The sequence below is a fragment of the Heterodontus francisci genome, chromosome 24, assembly GCF_036365525.1.
Source record: "Heterodontus francisci isolate sHetFra1 chromosome 24, sHetFra1.hap1, whole genome shotgun sequence".
Lineage (NCBI taxonomy): Eukaryota > Metazoa > Chordata > Chondrichthyes > Heterodontiformes > Heterodontidae > Heterodontus > Heterodontus francisci.
In genome coordinates, this window is record NC_090394.1 from 74553236 (window position 1) to 74576975 (window position 23740).

The 23740-nt window shown below is 45.0% G+C and overlaps 1 protein-coding gene across 3 annotated transcripts in view; it reads right to left on the reverse strand.

Moving 5' to 3' along the window:
- daglb (diacylglycerol lipase, beta) overlaps positions 1–23740 on the reverse strand; it is a 43537-nt gene that overhangs the window by 13332 nt on the left and 6465 nt on the right. For all 3 annotated transcript variants that reach the window (XM_068056606.1, XM_068056608.1, XM_068056607.1), the window contains 8 exons: positions 19034–19185; positions 17112–17286; positions 16529–16790; positions 14384–14509; positions 12271–12404; positions 10983–11109; positions 9037–9120; positions 4127–4204 (listed from right to left, as the gene is read on the reverse strand). In XM_068056606.1, coding sequence (XP_067912707.1) covers positions 4127–4204; positions 9037–9120; positions 10983–11109; positions 12271–12404; positions 14384–14509; positions 16529–16790; positions 17112–17286; positions 19034–19185 — 1138 coding nt within the window. The remainder of the gene's footprint in view (positions 1–4126; positions 4205–9036; positions 9121–10982; positions 11110–12270; positions 12405–14383; positions 14510–16528; positions 16791–17111; positions 17287–19033; positions 19186–23740) is intronic.

The window sequence follows — 23740 nt, forward strand, 5'->3', positions numbered from 1 at the left end:
AATGGGTTAGTTAATGGCCATTGTACACACTTTGTTTACAAAATACCTGGACCATCCGCTTGTTGTCTGCACAGGTTCAAATCTGAATGTTCGGCAAGATGCAGTCTTTCACTTCCAACGTACTCACACAATGCATTTATTTTGAACAGAAAGGGGTCTCCCATTAAGTTCAGGCTCAGCTCAAAACAGTAATCACTCTTCCCCCACCAACCCCCTAAATAGCTTAGTTGGTAAGGACACTGTCCAGCTGGAATGGGATTATGCAGGTCAAGAGGATCTAAAATTCCATTCTGCCACATTCGGCTTAGTTCAGTCCAGACGGCAGAGACAAATATCAGTGAAGGTTCCTGCCTCCCGATCACTGCTGTGTCTGACGTGACTGATAGACAGGTGCGTGCACACACACACACACCTGGGTGAGGAGTGTCGGACTCTGCTGCCCCAGTCAAGGCTGAACAGCCTGCCAACAGTCCAGACTCGCACAAGAGCAGCAGGCAACCTAGTGGAACTTTCCCTGACAAACGGCAGAGAAAACTATGGGTTCTTGTTATGACCCGGTGAGAAAGGGGTCTTGGGGTCCATCTCAGCCTTCACCTGGTTTTACTGTAACAGGTTTTAATTTTAAACACAGTGTGTTTTTACTCCCCCTTGGTGAATCCTTGTTCACCGCTTCCCAATTTTAAGGCAAAGAAACCAACACAAACAGGCTTCCTTAGGTTTAAAGAAGAAAAGTTGAAATTTATTAAACTTAAACTCTAATTCGGTTGATGCCTTCAGATACATGACGCGCCCACACTAGCATGTATACACGATACACACATGCATATAGAGACAGAAAAGAGAAGAAATAAAGTGGAAAAGTTCGAGGCAATATCTGAAGAGTTTTGGTTACGGTTCTTCGAGCTCATGGTAGAGTCCTTGATTGTAGGTAGATCTTGGTTTTCATTGGGGCCCAGTATTCTTCTTAAACCTTGTTTGCTGTAGGAGACTTTTCTCTCCTGGGGTTCATGTGTCTTTAGTGGATTCAGAAGCTTGTGAGATGGAGATGGGAGCAGACAGGAGAGAACTTCTCAGTCCAGGAGCAAACAAACAGACTTTCTCTGAGTTCAAACTGTTTGTACAATCCAGAAAATCCCAGGTTGCCAAGCAGGTTAGTCATGTGACTAACAGGTCTGACCACGTCTTGGCTTGTATCACCATAGCAGTCTCTGGAATGCTTCTCTTACACACAATACCTGGTGATTAAGGTCCACTGTGGGTTGAATGCGTCAGGGAATGGTCCTTTGTCCTCCCAATCGCAATCTGTTAATATTCAAATATCTTTTCCAGCCACAGCTGATCTGTTTAACAAGTCCTTTCTTCACTCCAGTAACAGTTTAAAATCAATGTTCAAGATAAAATTAATGCGCCTCATTCTTGGCAGGTGGGGGCCTAGCATGACAGGAGAAATAAATCACAACAGCTTGTTTTTGCAGCCCAAGAACCAGGAGTTGAACTACCCTGGGTTGGGCAGGACAGCCCTGGAGAAGTGCTAGGAATAATTTAAAAACTATTTATACACAGGCAGACCTTGTTTTAAAAAAATAAATATGTATGGGGAAAGGGCAGGAAAATGACACTAAACTGAGTGTCATAGAGTAATTTACAGCACAGAAGGAGGCCATTCGGCCCATTTGAGTCCATGCCGGTTCTCCACAGAGCTATGCTGTCAGTCCCACTCTCCGGCTCAATCCCAATAGCCCTGCAAGTCTATTTCTCTCAAGTGGCCATCTAACCTCCACTTGAAGTCATTGATTGTCTCCACTTCCACCACCCTTGTGAACTGCGAGTTCCAGGTCATTACCACCCGCTACATTAAAATGTTCTTCCTTATATTCCCCCTGCATTTTTTGCCCAAAACCTTCAATCTGTGTTCCCTAGTCCTTGTACCATTAGTTAATGGGAACAGTTTTTCCTTGCCTAATTTATCTAAGTCTGTCATAATCTTGTACACTTCTATTAAATCTCCCCTCAATCTCCTTTGTTCTAAGGAGAACAAACCCAGCTTCTCCAACCTAACCTTGTAACTAAAATCCTCCAACTCTGGAATCATTCTGGTAAATCTCCTCTGCACCTTCTCAAGGACCCTCACATCCTTCCTGAAGTGTGGTGACCAGAACTGGTTGCAATACTCCAGTTGGGGCCTAACCACAGCTTTATAAAGGTTCAGCATAACTTCCCTGCTTTTGTACTCAATGCCTCTATTTATAAAGTCCAAGATCCCATATGTTTTACTAACCACTCTCCCAATATGTCTTGCTACCTTCAAAGATCTCTGCACATGCATCCCCAGGCCCCTCTGTTCCTGTACCCTCTTTAGAACTGTGCCATTTAATATATATTGCTTCTCCCTATTCCTTCTATCAAAATACATCACCACACACTTGTCAGTATTAAATTCCATCTGCCACCCCTCTGCCCATTCTGCTAACCTATCTATATCCTGTTGGCCGGCAGCTCATATCATCCTCACTGCTTACTACACCTCCAAGATTGGTGTCATCTGCAAATTTTGAGATTCTACTCTGTATTCCAAGATCCAAATAATTTATGTATCAAAAAAAGCAGTGGTCACAGCACTGACCCTTGGGGAACCCCACTGTCTACCATCCTCCTGTCTGAAAATCAACCATTTACTACAATTCGCTGTTTTCTGTCCGTCAGCCAATTTTTTATTCAATTGGACACCGACCCTCCTATTCCATGAGATTTTGGCAAGACTTTTGACAAGGTCCCACATGGCAGACTGGTTAAAAAATAAAAGCCCATGGGATCCAGGGAAATGTAGCAAGCTGAATACAAAATTGGCTCAGTGGCAGGAAACATAGGGCAATTGTTTACGGGTGGTTTTGCAACTGGAAGGCGGTTTCCAGTGGGGTTCTGCAGGGCTCAGTAGAGGCCTGCTACCCGACCCGAACCCGACAACATGCGTCAGGTTCGGGTCGGGCCGAGTCGAGTCGGACACACACGGTAAGTGCTCTGCTGGTAAGTATTAAAAATAAAAAACTTACCCGAGCTGGAAGTCCAGGACAAAACTGAGTCTATGCAGTGAGCGAGTGATGTCATCACGCCTGCACTGCAGTTTCTTGCAGGTTCGGTGTCAGGAAGGTAAGTAAATGGATGGTCGGGTTGGGGCAAAATTGGAGGGACTCGGGCCGGGTCGGGCTCGGGTCCACTGTGGTTCGGTTGGGTTCTTTTTCCCAACCTAAAGCAGGCCTCTAGGGCTCAGTACTGCGTCCCCTGCTTTTTGTGGTATATATAAACGATTTGGATGTAAATGTCGGGGGAATTTTTTTTTTAAAAAAAAGAGATACAGCACTGAAACAGGCCCTTCGGCCCACCGAGTCTGTGACGACCATCAACCACCCATTTATACTAATCCTACACTAATTCCATATTCCTACCACATCCCCACCTGTCCCTATATTTCCCTACCACCTACCAATACTAGGGGCAATTGCTAATGGCCAATTTACCTATCAACCTGCAAGTCTTTGGCATGTGGGAGGAAACTGGAGCACCCGGAGGAAACCCACGCAGATACAGGGAGAACTTGCAAACTCCACACAGGTAGTATCCAGAATTGAACCCGGGTTGCTGGAGCTGTGAGGCTGCGGTGCTAACCACTGCGCCACCCGAATGATCAAGAAGTTTGCAGATGACACAAAAATTGGCCATGTGGTTGATACTGAGGAGGATATTTTCCCTGATTATAGTTTCTAAAATCTTACCCTCCACTCATTCAGAGAACTAGTTCAGGCAGAATGGCCTGAATAGCATCCCTCCGTGCTGTATATTTCAGAACTCTAAGCTCTGATTTAGAACCTCCGATTGATATTTAACTGGTCAGCAAGGACACATTTACACTTTAACCTTCAGTGCTGACCTGTACTCCGAGCTAAGCGGCACGAGGCTCCGACTCTAGATCACATCTTTAACAGGAAGTGTTTCACAGCTATGCTAAGGTTACAGTGTAAATGCTTCCAAAAACTGAAACAAGTGTACCTTGCACAGTGTTCATGTAACCCCTTCACCTTGGTTATTCTCATGCGTTTGTAAGCCTGAAAGCGAGCAGCTGAACACCTACCTTATGTGCCAAACATTCTCCCGTCACGCCGTCTACATTCAACGTCTCGCGCTCGGCGCACAAATCTGTCAAAGCGTCCTACAGGTTAAAAAGTACAGGTAAACAGGGATAGAATAGTCTTTTTCTGTCCAGTAATTTCTAAGGTTTATCTAGTTCACCTTCTACCATCCTGGTACTGCCACAACAAATTGATAATGGAAAACATTTCAATCTGTTTATGCCCCTCCAATGCTTCAGTTGGTAAATCTGTTGCCCAATTTGGAACCAAGCTAATCAGATCAGGAAAGTGCCAGGTTTGATCCCAAGTGTATGCTAAGTTAACTGATTTTGTTTAGGTGCCTACTGGACCAGACTCTTTCCCCTAGTGAATCAATATTTTATTTTGTGGCATTATTTCAGTCACTGTTTCATTTAAACTTTTCAAGCATTTCAGTCAATTTTAAAATTAGAATCATAGAAAATTTGCATCACAGAAGGAGGCCATTCAGCCCAGCGTGTCCGTGCCGGTTGACAAAGAGCTACCCTGTCTAATCCCACCTTCCTGCACTAGATCCATAGCCCTGCAGGTCACAGCTCTTCAAGTAGAGATCCAAGTGCTTTTTATATGTTATGAGTGTTTCTGCCTCTCCCATCCCTTCTGACAGTGAGCTCCAGGTCCCTCCCACCCTCTGGGTGAAAAAATGTTTCCTCATCTCCCCACTAATCTTCTATCAAGTACTTTAAATCTATGCCCCATGGTTTTTGACCCCTCCGCTAAGGTAAATAGATCATTCCTATTTACTCTCTCTAGACCCCTCAATTTTATACATAACACAACTCAATTAAGTCAACCCTCAGCCTCCTCTGTTCCCCAGACTACCCAATCTTTCCTCATAGCTGAAATGCTCAAGTCCTGGCAACATCCTTGTAAATCTCCTCTGCACCCTCTCCAGTACAATCACATCTTTCCTGCAATGTGGTGACCAGAACTGTAGGCAATACTCAAGCTGTGGCCTAACTGGTGGTGTATACAGTTCTGGCATAACCTCCCTGCTCTTATAACCTATGCCTAATAAAGGGAAGCATGCCATATGCCTTTTTAACCACTTCATTGACCTTTCCTGCTACCTTTAAGGATCTGTGGACTTGCACGCCAAACTCCCTCTGTTCCTCCGCACTATTCAGTATCCTCCCATTTATAGTGCCTTGCCTTGTTGTCCCTCTCAAAATGCATTACCTTACAAGTCTCTGGATTGAATTTCATTTGTTACTTTTCTGCCCAACCGACCAAACCATCTATATCTTCCTGCAGTCTAAAGCTTTCCTCCTCATTGTCAACCACACGGCCATTTTTATTTTACATTCGAGTCTAAATCATTAATATAAACTACAAAAAATAAAAGACCAGGTACTGAGCCTTCCATAACCCCACCGGGTAACAGCTTTCCAGTCACAAAACACCCTGCTTCCTGCCACTCAGCCAATTGTGGATTCGATTTGTCACTCTCCCATGGGTTTTAATTTTTTTTGACCAGCCTGCCACGTGGGACCTTGTCAAAAGCCTTGCTAGAATCCATGTAGACCTCATCCACCACACTGCCCTCATCAACCCTACTTTGTCATCTTCTCAAAAAATTCAATCAAGCCAGTCAGACAGGACCTTCCCTTAACAAATCCATGCTGACTTTCCTGGATTAATCTAGGCCTTTCTAAATGAAGGTTTATACTGTCCCTCAGAATTGTTTCCAATAATTTTCCCACAATTGAAATTAGGCTAACTGGACTATAATTACTCAGATTATCCCTTCCTCCCTTTTTAAACAACGGTACAACATTGGCAGTCCTCCAATCCTCTGACACCTCTCCTGTAACCAGGCAGGATTGGAATATGATAGCCTCCACAATTTCCCTCCCTTGCTTCTTTTAACAATCTCAGGTATGCTTCATCTGAGCCTGGCAGTTTATCTTCTTTCAAAGACATCAAACCCTTTAATATTTGCTCTCTTACAATGTTTATCCCACCCAATATTTCACACTCTTCCTCCTTAACTATGACGTCATCATCGGCCTCTTCTTTTGTGAGGACAGCCACTAAGTATTCACTAAGAACCTTACCCACATCCTCCACCTCCACACACAGGTTACCTTTTTGGTCCCTAATAGGCCCTACTCTTTCTTTAGTTATCTTCTTGCTTTTTATTTATTTTTTTATTTAGAAATACAGCACTGAAACAGGCCCTTCGGCCCACCAAGTCTGTGCCGCCCAAGAACCACCCATTTATACTAACCCCTACAGTAATCCCATATTCCCTACCAACACTAGGGGCAATTTACAATGGCCAATTTACCTATCACCTGCAAGTCTTTGGCTGTGGGAGGAAACCGGAGCACCCGGCGAAAACCCACACGGTCTCAGGGAGAACTTGCAAACTCCGCACAGGCAGTACCCAGAATTGAACCCGGGTCGCTGGAGCTGTGAGGTTGTGGTGCTAACCACTGCGCCGTCCATATACTTATAAAAACATCTTTGGATTTTTGTCAGTATTTTTTCATGCCCTCTCTTTGCTTTCCTAATTTCCCTTTTAATTTCACCTGTACAAGTTTTGAACTCTTCTCGGCTTTCTGCAATATTAAGTTAACGGTATCTGACATAAGCTTCCCTTTTTTGCCCCATCTTATCCTCGATGCACCTGGTCATCTAGGGGGCTCTAGATTTAGCTGTCCCATCCTTTCTCTTTGTGGGAACAGGTTTACCCTGAACCCCTTGAATCATCTTCTTTGAATGCCACCCATTGCACTGACACCAATTTACCTTCAAGTAGCGGTTTGCAGTCCTTTCGCTAAATCACTTCTCAACTTAGTAAAATTGGCCTTTCCCAAATTTAGAACCTTTACTCCTATTTTACCTTTGCCCTTTTTCATAACTAAGTTAAATCTAACTGATTTTTAAAAAATTCTTTGATGGGATGTGAGCAATCACTGGTAAGGTGCCCATCTCCAATTGCCCTTGAGAAGGTGGTGGTGACCCGCCTTCTTGAACCTCTGCAGTCCATTTGGTGTATGTACACCTGCAGTGCTGTTAGGGAGGGAGTTCCAGGTATTTTACCTGGTGACAGTGAAGCAACAGCAATATAGATCCAAGTCAGAAAGGTGTGTGGCTTGGAGGGGAACTCCATGCATGTTCCCATGCATCTGCTTCTCTTGTCCATCTAGGTGGTAGAGGTCTCTAGTTTGGAAGGTGCTGTTGAAGGAGGCTTGGCGAGTTGCTACAGTGCATCTTGTAGATGATACACACTGCTGCCACTGTGAGTCAGTGGTGGAAGGAGTGAATATTGAAGGTGGTGGATGGGGTGCCAATCAAGCAGACTGCTACCATGTTAATTGCTCTCCCACTGAAACATTTCATTCAAATTCTCATCCTTGTTTTCAGATCCCTCCATGGCCTCACCCCTCCCTATCTGCAATCTCCAGCTCCATAATCCTCGGAGATCTCCGCACCCCTCCAAATATGGCCTCTTGCGCATTCCCAATTTTAATCATTCCACCATTGGTGGCCGTGCCTTCATCTGCCTGGGCCCTAAACTCTGGAACTCCCTCTCTAAACCTCTCCACTTTGCTCTCCTCCTTTAAGGTGTTCCTTAAAAGCTACACCTTTGACCAAGCTTTTGGTCACCTGTCTTCCCCTTTGGCTTGGTGTCAATTTTTGACCATTAACGCTCCTCTGAAGCACCTTGGAACATTTTACTATGTTAAAGGCACTGTATAAATGCAAGTTGTTGAAATTAGGCCTCTACAGTTCCACACAGAGACCCCCTCTATGATGTACCTCAGATTACATCGCTGATCAAGTAGCAATGCAGAACTATTCCCGACCTGAAGATCCCCCAAACTCTCAGGTCTCGACAACAACCCAACCCTTGCAAGATTATCCTTAGTTGGAGACTCCGCTTAAAGCAAGTAACTTCCACACCCTTTCAACCAGGAACTCCATGCATGTTCTCAAAAAAGGACAAACAATAGAGGAGCCAGAATTAAGAAATAGAAAGGGGAAGCAGGAGTGATTATCCTTTCAATTCTCAGCATCATTCAACTGTGGTGCCAGAGCAGCAGCATACATGGCCCATAGTTGTACTTAGACATCCAGTGACATCAAGCATTACCTCAATAGCACTGTCGGAATCATTTATAACATAGCCAGGACTTTTAAGAACTTAAACATTTAATCCGTCAGGACTAACAAACTCATTGTATACAGAACCAAAAACACAGACCTGAAATGTTAATTCCGCTTTTCTCTCCACAGATGCTGCCCAACATGCTGAGTAATTCCAGCATTTTGTTTTTGTTTCAGATTTCCAGCATCTGCAGTATTTTGCTTTTGTATCATGTACAGACCCTGGGGCTGGGAGCCAGTTAGTCTTAATGATCGCCATGCCACGTGAGCAGCTCTGGGTTTGTGCAAGAGCAGACCCCCTCAGTGGAGATGAGCGCGTCGACAGGCAGTCCCGGCACTGGAGATTAGGAATCTTTCCACTCAGCTCCAAATTACCCAGCAGGCCAATGTCCCAACCGGTAGGGTGGGCAAGTAGCAGGAAGCTTATTAAGTGTAGGTTGTTGGGCCCCCTCCCAAACCAAGCCTCATCTCTTCACAACTCGCGCTTAAGCTCCTTGGACCGAGGCAGGTGGTGTTTGCCTCTACAGATAGCATGTGTGCCCTCCATATTAGGCAAAGAACAACTCCATCGGTGTGGATTTCTCAGCAGCTTGTTTTGGAGAGTATGCTGATCGACTCCCACATCAGATACCAGGCTGATGTAAATACACAAGTAGATAAATCGATAGATCCTGGTCGTCCTCCATTAGCAGATATAAACAGGCCGCCAAGTATTGTCCATTTCACTGCGTATTAAAAATGTCGAGGGAAGACTAACCTCAAGTGAAAGTGTTCCTCTCACAGCTACCACCACGGCCTCCTTTTTGTGATCCAGCGCCACATAAAATGGAATTTCGTAAATCTGCACCAGTGAGGTGAAAATAAGGCAATGTCAGAGAGTTAAAACAGCCCTCAATCACCATAAATTAGCTTCGGAGAACAGCTCACAATACCTCAGCCATGCCTTTCACTGAACATTTACACAACACGTGAATAATCAGATATTTAAAAAGCCCTATGAGACAGAGCTCAGAAAAAGCTGGCAACGCACACACCAGCCTGCCTCTTTCACAGGCAGCGTTATGGGCGGGATACCTCACTCTCTTCACACACTAACCAAAGCTGTTACCATCGTTCCAGCATTTGCGCTTTTGAAATAAGGACACATCAGGTAGTTGGAAGTCAAACGTTAAATATTTCCTCAACAGCCATTGTTTTGGTTCCTGCTCCAAACTCTGATCCCTAGCTACCGACTCCAGCCTTCTCCCCGGCAACTGTCTGAGATTAAGCCAGTCTGATTGAAACCTTGGTGCCACATTTAACTCCAAGATGAGCTTCTGACCTCATACTCCCGCCATCACTAAGACCACCTATTTCCACCTCTGTAACATCACCTGACTTTGTCCATCTCAGCTCATCTGCTTCTGAAACTCTCATTCATGCCTTCATTACCTCTAGACTTGACTATTCCAACACACTCCAGGCTGGTCTCCCACATTCTACCCTCCATAAACTTGAGGTCATCCAAAACTCTGCTGCCCATGTCTTAACTTGCACCAAGTCCTGTTCACCTATCACCCCCTGTGCTCACTGACCTACACTGGCTCCTGGTCAAGCAGCATCTTGATTTTAAAATTCTCATCATTGTTTTCAAATCCCTCCATGGACTCACCCCGCCCTATCTCTGTAATCCCCTCCAGCCCCACAACACTCTGAAATCTCTGCGCTCCTCCAATTCTGGCCTCTTGTGCATCCCTGATTTTACTGGTTTCACCATTGATGGCCGGACCTTCAGTTGCCTGGGCCTCAAGCACTGGAATACCCTCCCTACACCTCTCTCTCCTCCTTTAAGATACTTCTTTAAAACCTACCTCTTTGACCAAGCTTTTGGTCATCTGACCTACTATCTCCCTATGTGGCTCACTGTCATATTTGTTTTACAATGCTCCTGTGAAGTGCTTTGGGATGTTTTATTACGTAAAAGGCACTATGTAAATACAAGTAGTTGTTGTTGTTGCAGTACCCCACCGATAATCTCACCAATTGCTTACACTGCTGCCTCTGAGAAACTTTCAATATAATAGTTCCTCTTTAATCATTAAAGACTAATTTTTGCAGTAATCAGATTGGTCTGACATAGAAACAAAAGATGTTTGTAAACCACAATCAAAAATGGACAAACAAATTTGCTCTTTATTTTTAAACAGTGCCTTTCCTGCCCTCAGGACATCCCATCACGCTTCATGTCCAACGGGTTAGTGCACTCAACCATTGTAATGCAGATGCGGCAGCCAATTAGTACACAGCAAGCTCCCACAAACAGTAATGAAACAAATGCCCAGAAAAATCTGTTCTTCAGCACACGACATTGGGAAAATCTTTTGCTCTTCTTACAAAAGCGAAATGGAATTAATGCCAATTTAAATAAGCGGACGGGGCCATTAATCTCATTCTAAAGATAGCACCTCCAACAGGGCAGCACTCCCTCGGGACTGCCCCGCCGGCAGGGCGGCGCTCCCCCGGGACTGCCCCGCCGGCAGGGCGGCGCTCCCCCAGGACTGCACTCAAGTGTCAGTCTGAATTATCTACTGATGTCTCTGTAGGGGGCCTTGAACCCACTACCTTCTGACTAAGCACCAAGAGGGTTCCTTCAAGTCAAGCTATGAATCAACAGATCCCATGCTGCAGACCAGCGTTCTAACCCCCCTCCATGCCAGTCGTTACCTTGTTATGGAGACTGATATGAATGAAGTCACGGTACTGCAGCCCTGTTGTTTGCAGCATGGTGGCGACCTGGCAGTTCACGTGATCCCCACCGACTATGTCCAACTCGGGAACTTGGTTTCTGCAACTAGAGAGAGAAATAACTTCAACATCAAGCTGATGAGACTCGATTCATGAGCTTTAAAGGACTTGTGGCCAAGCAGATAATGAACAGTCAGAACAGACACAGTTCTTCACACAAAGGGTGCTGGAAATCTGGAACTCACTCTCCCTCTTCCTGCACCCCTCCAAAAAGCTGCTGAGATGGAGTAGGGGTGAGGAAAGGGGTGTCAACTGAAAACGTCAGAATTGAGGTTGATAAGATTTTGTTAGGCAAGGATACTAAGGAAAACAGAATCAGAAAGGGTAAATACAAATCAGCCATCATTTAGCTGAATGGCGGAACAGACTTGAGGGGCTAAATGGCCTTCTCATGCTCCCAATGTTCATCGTTGGCACTATGTCTGAGTAATGCACCCAGTTTCTGTCCTCTGGCCATTGCTCGGTAGAAGGAGCAACTTGTTTTAAATTGAAATTAGCACTGAATTCAGCTGCACCTTTTGCACAGGTTCTTTGGCCCTGCAAACTTGGCGTTGAGGTTGCAAATTGGGAGCCAATATGATTTTGGATTACCCCATTTCCCTTCCTTCCCCACCAAAGAAAACCAGGAAGTTACCAGTATTCATACACTGCTGTGAGTGAGCTTAGGTTTCCCGGCATCCAGTATTTCTCAACAGCTTCAGGCTGATCAGGTCTAACTGGACTTCCTCTGTAGTGCTTTGTGCATCATCCACATCCCAGTGATGGACATTTCACATTGCATTTGGCACAAGGGGAAGTTTTTAAAAAACTGAAAAGACTTGCATTTATGTAGCCTAGGCAGCATCCTCTTCAGTCGTGAAGACAGATGCACAGTACTCATTTAGTAACTCGGCCTACACACAATCATCCCCTGTTTGGTCCATAACCAGCCCCTGCCCTACCTCATGGAAGGCTAGCCAGTCACCCAAAGAATAGCCCTTTTATTGCAAAAAATAATTTTAATGAGCAGATAGCACTGGAAATACACTTCTGCATTTGTTGATTATTGAGTGTAATAGCTTTGGGGTCCCCAGTCTGAAAACTTACAGGCCAACATCCACATTGGACTGAGTGCCATCATCACAGTCATACCCAACACAAGACGCATGTGAAGTATTCAAGACCATACTAAAGGGGGTTTGAGACACTGCCAACAATCAGGACTCACCACATACAGTCATGGCTCAGCCTACACAAGCCAGTTAATGGGTGACTGAAGATGTACAGTGGCCATCCATAGGCCGCGACAGCAAACTGCATGTAGTGAGCGGCATTCTCCAATTCTATATCCAGTTCCTCGGCCTGGAGAAACAATAAATGATGCCAAGACACACAATACTTAAAAAGACATACAAAACAGAAATTAGGCTCTCGAATCATTTCCACGCGGCTGTGGAGGACTTGGGAATGAGATGACAGCAGATGCTTCTGTCCAGGGTACAAATAGTCAGCGTATCTAATGATCCGCAGTTTGGGATAAGCCCAGCCACTTTACAGTGGTCCTTGCAGATACTTCCAAATTGTGGTTTTGAGTTGGCAAAGAACTGGTTAATCATTAACTTTCAGAATTTCAAAGATTTGCCGATGATACCAAACAGGGAGGTGTGGCAAACCATAAGGATGACACCAATCAACCGCAACAGACATAGATAGGCTAGCAGAAAGGGGAGACAAGTGGCAGATGGAATTTAATACAGAGAATTGAGAGATGATGCATTTTGGCAGAAGGGATAAGAAGAGGCAATATAGACTAAATGGTACAGTTCTAAAGAGTGTATAGGGGCAGAGGGACTTGGGGGTTCATGTGCATCGATCTTTGAAGGTGGCAGGACATATTGAGAGAGTAGTTAGCAAAGTATATGGGATCTTGGGCTTCATAAATAGAGGTATTGAGTAGGGAATTAATGCTGAATCTTTGCAAAACTCTGGTTAGGCCAGAGTACAGTTGCAGTACTGTGTCCCGATCACCACGCTTTAGGAAGGATGCGAGGGTGCTTGAGCAAGCGCAGAGAAGATTTACCAGAATGGTTCCAGGGTTGAGGGATTTTAGCTACAAGGTTAGGTTGGAGAAGCTGGGGTTTTTCTCCTTGGAGCAAAGGAGATTGAGGGGAGATTTGATAAAGGTGTATATGATTATGACAGGCTTAGATAAGGTAGACAAAGAAAAGCTGTTCCCATTAGCTGATTGTACAAAGACTAGGGGACACAGATTTAGAGTTTTGAGCAAGTGCTGCAGGGGGAATGTTAGGAAGAACTTTTTTTTTTTTTTTTTTAAACGCAGTGAGTGGTAATGACCTGGAACTCCCTGCCGACTAGGCTGTGGAAGCATAGACGATGAGTGATTTCAAAAGAAAATTGGATGGGCACTTGAGGGAAATAAACTTACAGGGCTACGGGGACAGAACGGGAGAGTGGGACTGACTGGATTGCTCTACAGACAGCTGGCATGGACTCGATGGGCCAAATAGCCTCCTTCTATGCTGCTATGACTCATGGGCTGGGGCGCTGTCGAAGAGTTTGGCCAAAGTGGGCAGAACAGTCAGTGTTTCCGGCAATGCGTTGATGCGTAGTAACATGGGCATCGCATACTGGCAATCTATGCAGTGCAGGCAACAATGACATTGCATGTCCATGCTTATTGGTTGTCGGATTGTGGTTGGGACTCAATGACAAGTGTTGGTGCCATACAGCTAATCCAGCAGCATGAAAGATTGAAAGCTTGGTCTATAGTGAGCAAAGAGCTTCTTTCCCTCTCAAAATTGTGAAGGAAGTATCATTTTAGGGGGGGGGGGGGGGCAACAACCCATCAAAGATATGTTATAAGTGATATCATTCTCCTAATGAGAGTGGTTAGAATGTGCAGCATGCTACTACAAGGAGTAGTTGAGGCGAATAGCATGGATGCATTTAAGGGGAAATGAGATAAGCACATTAAGGGAGGAAGACCAGAAAGATTTGCTGATCGGGTGAGAGAGGAGGAGTGGGAGGAGACTTGTCCAGCTGGCTGAGCGGCCCGTTTCTGTGTTGTAAATATTGTGTAATTCTGACACTGATGATCAGGGTAAACCCCATGTGAGATGCAAAGAACCATTTCTCCTTCCACCCTGACCCTGCAGAGTCAGTAATCTTACTTTATCAAAAACGAGGAACAGGGAAAAGTCATTTTTTTTGTGTTTGATAATTCCATTTCAGCATTTGTGAAAAAGGTGAATAAGTCTTTTTTTTATTGAGAAGTTAAAAATAGTCAGTTAATGAGATTTGATTCTTGACAGTGAACTTACAACAGATTCTGGTCGGCGGTCAGTACAAGCCACCTCCTCCAGATCCCTGCTCTGCTCTCTCCTGTCCTGCTCCTGATGTAGGAGAGACAATCCTGCAGCGATATCACCAGGCACCAGGTCTGTGTCCTGACCATAGAGAAAAAAAACAGAAGTAAGGTAAGAATAAAAACATTTTTCCCAAAAATCTAAAACTTCAAAAGGATCACTTGTCAGAATACATTCCTGTCTCTCCTACAAAAGGGAACATTAAGATTGAATGTCGAAATAAAAACCAGGAAATAAAAAGGCCAAACGGAACACTGAATCCAAAAAAAAACAAGTCTAATAACCTAGTGCATTAGCAGCAGTTGAACACACCAAATATCTCAACTTCCTCCCCACCCTCAAGATCCCAAAGCAGCCGAGACCACCTGCTCCCAGTAATTCTGCCAGAATTTCCCTCATGAAGGAGTCAAGAGTGACCTGGGGATGGCTCTCCCACAAAGTTCTAGGCCATTCTACATGGATGGCTCTTACTGTCTTCTGAATTTTGCCTAGGAAGCCATGAATTACTATCCTATCGACACATTCTCAGGAGAGCTTGCTGTCGAATGAGGCTCTGCCAGTGTCACTCCTGTTCAGAGAGCAACTTTTTTTTTTAAAAACAGCCGTGTGTCTGACATTGGCAACTCACAAAGGGCTGGGAATTTTCAGTTAGTTGGACAGTCATACGAACATTCAAAACTGACTGATAGGAAAAGACCAGTTGCAACATCAAGCCAGCCCTACACCACAATGGCCGGAGCATTGTGAATAACACTTGCTACCCTTACAACCCACTGTTTCACTCCCCACAGTTGTGTAATCTTCTTGGAGAGGCAAAAAAAAAGTCAAGGAAAAAATATGCTGGGAAATTCCTCCCTGATCCCCTCAGGTGATCAAAACCAGGCCAGGAGATCACAAGGACCAAGTGTGATCCATAAAAGGCACTTACCTTGTGTATGACACAATCTCTGCCCCAGGCAGGAAACAGTCCATTCCCTCTTGAAATGACATTAATAGGGATTATGATAAACTCTCTCCAAGGTCTATGGGTACAGGTTACAGTGCAAATCTAAAGCTCCACCAGCTGATGGAAAACATTTCAGTGAATTTTAAAAATCGACAAAAATATTTAGCTTTTTGTTATTCTTTCATGGGATGTGGGCGTCGCCGACAAGGCCAGCATTTGCTGCCCATCCCTAATTGCCCTTGACAACTGAGTGGCTGGCGAGGCCATTTCAGAGGGCAGTTAAGAGTCAACCACATTGCTGTGTCTCTGAAGTCACATGTAGGCCAGACCAGGTAAGGATGGCAGATTTCCTTCCCTAAAAGGACTTAATGAACCAGATGGGTTTTTATGACAATCGATGACGGTAATGATGCCATGAAACTGAGACTCTCATTCAATTCCAGATTAAAAAATGAAATTTATTAATTGAATTTTAACTTCCACCAGCTGCCGTGGTGGGATTTGAACCCGTGTCCCCAGGACATTAGCTTGAACCTCTCGATTACTAGTCCAATGACATTACCACTATGTCACCACCTCCCCAAAAGCTGGCCCAAAGAAAAATGGAATAAAAATTATTCTGCAGTTTCATAAAAAAAGGATCAAAAGGTACAATGCAATGGTCAGCAAACCTAACTATTTAGTAATTAAATTGTTCCAATTTGCCAGAAGACCCCTTATCAAGGTAAAGTGAAATAGTCTGCAGCAGTGGTTAGCACCGCAGCCTCTCAGCTCCAGCGACCCAGGTTCGGTTCTGGGTACTGTTAGTGCGGAGTTTGCAAGTTCTCCCTGTGTCTGTGTGGGTTTCCGCCAGGCGCTCCGGTTTCCTCCCACAGCCAAAGACTTGCAGGTTGATAGGTAAATTGGCCATTGTAAAAATTGCCCCAGTGTAGGTAGGTGGTAGGAGAATTGAGGGAAGGTGGGGATGTGAGAGGGAAAAAATGGGATTAATGTAGGATTAGTATAAACTGGTAGTTGATGGTCAGCGCGGACTCATTGGGCCGAAGGGCCTGTTTCGGCGCTGTATCTCTCTGACTCTATAATAACTGTGCACAAATTTGACAAGCTTTTCATCAAAAGTTACACAAAAAAAATGTGATTAAAAAAAAACTCACCATAAAAAAGGTACTAAAGAGTTCCCCGATGTTTGTAAAGGCAGCCCGGTTATCTGCATCCCCTGTAATGCAGCAGCACAACAGTTTCAACCTGTACTCCCACACCCGCGCTGCCACAGACCTGGCAGTGTACAGCAGCTGGACCGACTCACTGCTCTGCAGGTTATGCGTCGTGCTCGTTACAAAGCTCAACCTCTTGGGTTTGCCCAAAGGATCGAAGAAAATGAGGACAGCAACCATTGTGAAGAATAAGAAAATCCAGCTGTGGAAAGGTCATTTGCCAGGATTAGCGTGAAACCCACAAATTAATTTTTTTTTTTTTTAATTCTACTAGATTCCAAATTTGTTCCTTAAACTGTACATTTCTGACACTCAGTCATAGCTCACTGGGCAGCACTCTCGCCCGAGTCAGAGGGACAAGTCCCACTCCAGAGACTTGAACACAAAATCTAGGCTAATACTCCCAGTGGGGTACTGAGGGAATGCTGCACTGTCAGAGGTGCCAACTTTCAGATGAGTCATTAAACCGAGGCTGAAACATCTGCTAAGCATTACAATTAGTAGATTGTAAATGCTTTCTTACCTTAAAATGACAGCTATAATAACTGTGCTAACTATGGAGGGAGCACAGCCCAGGCTCGCGTCACTGACCCAGACAGCACCCAAGATAGCCCAGACCAGTTCAGGTAAATAAAGAGTGGTACGGATGTAGATCAGAGCCGGCATATATCGTCTAGGACCTGGACTGGCGATAGTTCCTGCAAACAGAGAGAAATCAAGAATAAATGAGTGCAGTAAGTCTCTGTATTTCTTTCACCCCCGGGGTCATACACGTACAGGAGGATAAAGTTGGCAGTGGTGCCATTACGATCAGCTAGGTCTAGGATTCTAGAGCTTGAATTTCTTCTCTGAATGTACAGACATTTAATTTGTATCTTTTATATCCACCCGAGGGGGCTGGCGGGGCCTCAGTTTAATGGCTTATCCAAAAGATTAGATTTTTAGATTTAGATTAGAGATACAGCACGGAAACAGGCCCTTCGGCCCAACGAGTCTGTGCTGACCATCAACCACCCATTTATACTAATCCTACACTAATCCCATATTCCTACCAAACATCCCCATCTGTCCCTATATTTCCCTACCACCTACCTATACTAGTGACAATTTATAATGGCCAATTTACCTATCAACCTGCAAGTCTTTTGGCTTGTGGGAGGAAACCGGAGCACCTGGAGAAAACCCACGCAGACACAGGGAGAACTTGCAAACTCCACACAGGCAGTACCCAGAATCGAACCCGGGTCCCTGGAGCTGACAACTCTGACAGTGCAGCACTCCCTCAGTACCCCAGTGGGACTTTAGCCTAGATTTTGTGTTCAAGTCTCTGGAGTGGGACTTGACCCATGACCCTCTGCCTCAGGCGAGAGTGCTACCCATGGAGACACGGCTGACTGCCAGAAATGTGGCAGCATTAGACTAGATTGAACACACAATCTTCTGACTCAGAGGCAGAACTGACCATGTAAAAACCATCCCAACCCACACACTCGCCCACCGAGTCACCGAGGGAAAATTTCTTCCACTGCAAACAGAAGCAGAAAATCTGGCTGGATTTTTCTCTCCTCCAATAACAACCATCTGCATTTATATAGCGGCTATAACATTAAAGACACCCTAAAGTGCTTCAGAAACTATTTTTTTTTTAAATGGATGCCGAAACTATGAAGGAGCTACAAGTAGGAGAAAGGTTTACATTTATATTCAGCCTTTCACCTCTGGATGTCCCAAGGCATTTCACAGCCAACGTAGCACTTTGGATTTGCAATCACTGTTCTAATGTGGGACACACAGCAGCAGCTGGAAGGGTGCTCAGAGGTGGGTATTAAGGTCTTGAAGGGGGAGTGGATAGGGTTAAAGAAGAAATTACCAAGCGTAGGGCCTAGACAGTGAAGGCACAGCCATCAAAGGTGGGACAAATTCAGGGGGGCAGAAGAAGGGGCGCAGGGCAAATATGCTTCAGAGCCTCTGCTGCTCCATGGTTAAGATCTGCTAATGCAACACAGAATTTTGATCTATGTTTCCTAATACTACAGCAGGGAGGGGCCTTTGCTCACCAAGTCACCAGCAATGGAATAATACAGGACAATGTGGAGCCCTCCTGATCAACCAATACACAAACGCAGGAGAAAATCTAACTCCTCGTTTCCAGCAAACATTTTTGGGAATGGGAAAAGGACTTATTTTTGATTAAACCTCCCGTACCTCTCAGCAGGTCACTTAAACTCTCTTTGTACAGCCTCACCTCGTTTCCTCTTGAGCTCATTTATACATTCCTTTCATTGCCCTTCAATGATAACGTTTCACAAATTCATCACCCAAAAGTTAATATACACAACATAATTTATATTTTTCAGTTTTAACCTCAAGCAGCATTGGTAGTCCTGCCTGTAGGCAGTAAGTGCACAATTATTTTGCACTGCAGTGAAGAGGACTAATATTCACCTTGCATACTAATATAAACGATTACAGATAAGATTAAGATAATCGCAGCCAAAAGAATAATCAAGACCATGAGATAGCTGGGAAGGACGCCGCCTCCTTTACAGTCAAACTGGCCTCTACGAGTCAAGTACAAGACCAGGATCCCAATCCACCTGCAAAACATAAAGACAGAAAGGGTTAACCAGCTTCCCTACATGACTGCACAATAGGCACATTCTCGATCAGTCTATTTTTCAGTCTTTCTGAGACTTGGGGATGGTGCCAGAGGACTGGAGAATTGCAAACGTTACACCCTTGTTCAAAAAAGGCGTAAAGATAAGCCCAGCAACTACAGGCCAGTCAGTTTAAGTTCAGTGGCGGGGAAACTTCTGGAAAGCACAATTCAGGACAAAATTGACAGTCACATGGACAAATGTGGGTTAATTAACGACAGCCAGCATGGATTTAAGGGAAAATCCATGTTTAACTAACTTACTGGAGTTTTTGAGGAGGTAACAGAGAGGGCTGATGAGGGCAATGCTGTTGATGTGGTGTACATGGACTTTCAAAAGGTGTTTGATACAGTGCCACACAACAGACTTGTGAGCAAACTTGTAGCTCATGGAATAAAAGGGACGGTAGCAACATGGATACGGAATTGGCTGAGAGACAGGAAACATACAGTAGTGGTTAATGGATGTTTTTCAGGCTGGAGGAAGGTTTGTAGTGGAGTTCCCCATGGATCAGTGTTGGGACCCTTGCTTTATCCGATATGTATTAATGACCTAGACCTTGGTGTACAGGACACAATTTCAAAGTTTGCGGATAATACGAAACTTGGAAGCATCATGAACTGCGAGGAGGATAGTGTATCATCCCAAAAGGATAAGTTGGTGGAATGGGCGGGCAGGTGGCAGATGAAGTTCAATGCAGAGAAATATGAAGTGATACATTTTCGCAGGAAGAACATGGAGAGACAAGACGAAATAAAATGAACAATTCTAAGGGGGGATGCAGAAGCAGAGGGACCTGGGTGTATATGTGCATAAGTCATTGAAGGTGGCAGAACAGGTTGAGAGAGGTGTTAATAAAACATACAGTATCCTGTACACACTACTGAGTCAGCGGCGCTTGAGATGGCTTGGCCATGTGAGCCGCATGGAAGATGGCAGGATCCCCAAAGACACATTGTACAGCGAGCTCGCCACTGGTATCAGACCCACCGGCCGTCCATGTCTCCGCTTTAAAGACGTCTGCAAACGCCACATGAAATCCTATGACATTGATCACAAGTCATGGGAGTCAGTTGCCAGCGTTCGCCAGAGCTGGCGGGCAGCCATAAAGACAGGGCTAAAATGTGGCGAGTCGAAGAGACTTAGTAGTTGGCAGGAAAAAAGACAGAGGCGCAAGGGGAGAGCCAACTGTGCAACAGACCCGACAAACAAATTTCTCTGCAGCACCTGTGGAAGAGCCTGTCACTCTAGAATTGGCCTTTATAGCCACTCCAGGCACTGCTTCACAAACCACTGACCACCTCCAGGTGCATATCCATTGCCTCTCGAGACAAGGAGGCCAAAGATCCTGGACTTTATTAATTGGGGCACAGAGTACAAGAGCAAGGAAGTTATGTTGAACTTGTATAAGACACTAGCTCAGCCTCAGCTGGAGTATTGCGTCCAGTTCTGGGCGCCGCACATTAGGAAGGATGTGATGGCGTCAGAAAGAGAGCAGAAAAGATTCACGAGAATGGTTCCAGGGATGAGGAATTTCAGTTATGAAGATAGATTGGAGAAGTTGGGACTGTTTTCCTTGAAGAGAAGGCTGAGAGGAGACTTTATAGAGATATCAAAATCATGAGGGTCTTGACAGAGTAGATAGGGAGAAACTGCTCCCACTTGTGGAAGGATCGAGAACAGAGTTAAAGTAATTGTTGAAAGAAGCAATAGCGACAAAAGGAAAAACTCTTTCACGCAGCGAGTGGTTATGGTCTGGAATGCACTGCCTGAGTGTGTGGTGGAGGCTGGGTCAAATGAAGCATTCAAAAGGGAATTAGACTGTTATATGAAAAGGAAGAATGTGCAGGGTTATGGGGAGAAGGCCGGGGAATGGCACTTGATGAAATGCTCATTAGGAGATCCGGTGCAGACACGATGGACCGAATGGCCTCCTTCTGCCCTGTAACAATTCGGTGATAATCAGTCATTAGACCTGCCCATTGCAACAAAGCGATGATCTCAAGTAAACACAGCATATAATCTAACATGGACAATCAAGAACATAAGAATACAAGAAATGGGATCATGAGTAGGTCATTCAGCCCTTCAAGCCTGTTCTGCCATTCAATGAGATCATGGCTGATCTTCTACTTCAACACCATTTTCCTGCATTATCCCTGTATCCCTTGATGTTTTTAATATGTAGAAATCTATCAATCTCAGTCTTGAACATACTCAACGACTGAGCCTCACCACCCTCTGAGTGAAGAAATTCCTCCTCATCTCAGTCCTAAATGGCCAACCACTTATTCTGAGACAGTGTCACCTGGTTCGAGACTCCTAGTCAGGGGCAACATCATTCCTGCATCTACCCTGTCGAGCCCTGTAAGAATTTTGCATGCTACGAGATCATCTCTCATTCTTCTAAACTCCAGAAAATAAAAGCCCAGTCTATTTAATCTTTCCTCACAGGACAATCCCTCCATCTCCGGAATTAGTTCGGTGAGCCTCCATTGCATCCCCTCTATGAAAAGTATAGATTTCCTTAGGTAAGGAGACCAAAACTGTACACAGACAAGTTACCTACCAAGTGGACTGAATAAAAATAAATCAGAGAGAAAGTTCTTATGGTCAGATAGCTGACTTCCTGAAAACCCAATGGTAACTGCACCATAGACTCTTTAGTCAAACCAATCTCGACCTTAAATACTTATTACTTCCTCCTTGCTCAGCACCATCTCTGAGCTCAATTTCCTTTCCCTCAGCCTTTTTTTAAAATAAGATTTCCTTATCTTGGATTCCTTCCTTATTTTTTCTACTGAAAATTTCTTTTTTGCAGTGTATTCACTCTTTATAATATTTTCCTTTTTTAAAAATTCGTTCCTGGGATGTGGGCATCACTGGCTAGATAGACCAGCATTTATTGCCCACCCATAATTGCCCATGAGCTGGCTTCCTGAACCGTTGCAGTTCATTTGGAGTAGGTACATCCACAGTGCTGTTAGGAAGGGAGTTCCAGGATCTTGACCCAGCGACAGTGAAGGAACGGCGATATAGTTCCAAGTTGGGATGGTGTGCGACTTAGAGGGAAACTTGCAGGTGGTGCTGTTCCCAAGCATTTGCTGCCCTTGTCCTTCTAGTTGGTAGAGGTCGCGAGTTTGGAAGCTGCTGTCTAAGGGGCCTTGGTGCAGTGCATCTTGTAGATGGTACACACTGCTGCCACTGTGCATCGGTGGTGGAGGGAGTGAATGTTTGTAGATGGTGTGCCAATCAAGCAGGCTGCTTTGTCCTGGATGGTGTCGAGCTTCTTGAGTGTTGTTGGAGTTGTACCCATCCAGGCAAGTGGAGAGTACTCCATCACACTCCTGACTTGTGTCTTGTAGATGGTGGACAGGCTTTGGGGAATCAGGAGGTGAGTTACTTGCCACAGGATTCCCAGCCTCTGACCTGCTCTTGTAGCCACTGTATTTAAATGGCTACTCCAGTTCAGTTTCTGGCCAATGGTAGCCCCCACGATGTTGAAAGTGGGGGAATTCAGTGATTGTAATGCCATTGAATGTCATGGGGAGATGGTTTGATTCTCTCTTGTTGGAGATGGTCATTGCCTGGCACTTAAGTGGCAAATAGCATTTGTGCCTAGCATCAGCCCAAGCCTGGAAATTGTCCAGGTCTTGCTCCATTTCTACACAGACTGCTTCAGTATCTGAGGAGTCACGAATGGTGCTGAACATTGCGCAATCATCAGCGAATATCCCCACTTCTGACCTTATGACTGAAGGAAGGTCATAGTCATAGAGTTGTACAGCATAGAAACAGGCCCTTCGGCCCACCATGTCCATGCCGACCATAATGCCTATCTATACTAATCCCATCTGCCTGCATTAATTCCATATCCCTCTATGCCTTGCTCATTGATGAACCAGCTGAAGATGTTGATGAACCAGCTGAAGATGGTTGGGCCGAGGACGCTACCCTGAGAAACTCCTGCAGTGATATTCTGGAGCTCAGATGATTGACCTCCAACAACCACAACCATCTTCCTTTGCGCTAGGTACGACTCCAACCAGCGGAGTGTTTTCCCCGATTCCCATTGACTCCAGTTTTGTTTGGGCTCCTTGATGCCATACTCGGTCAAATGCTGCCTTGATGTCAAGGGCAGTCACTCTCACCTCACCTCGAGTTCAGCTCTTTTGTCCAAGTTTGAACCAAGGCTGTAATGAGGTCCGGAGTGGAGCGGCCCTGGCGGAACCCAAACTGAGCGTCAGTGTGCAGCTTATTGCTAAGTAAGTGCCGCTTGATAGCGCTGTCAATGACACCGTCCATCACTTTACTGATGATTGAGAGTAGACTGATGGGGCAGTAATTGGCCAGGTTGGACTTGTCCTGCCTTTTGTGTACAGGACATACCTGGGCAATTTTCCACATTGCCAGGTAGATGCCAGTGTTTTAGCGGTACTGGAACAACTCAGCTAGGGGCGTGGCTAGTTCTGGAGCACAGGTCTTCAGTACTATT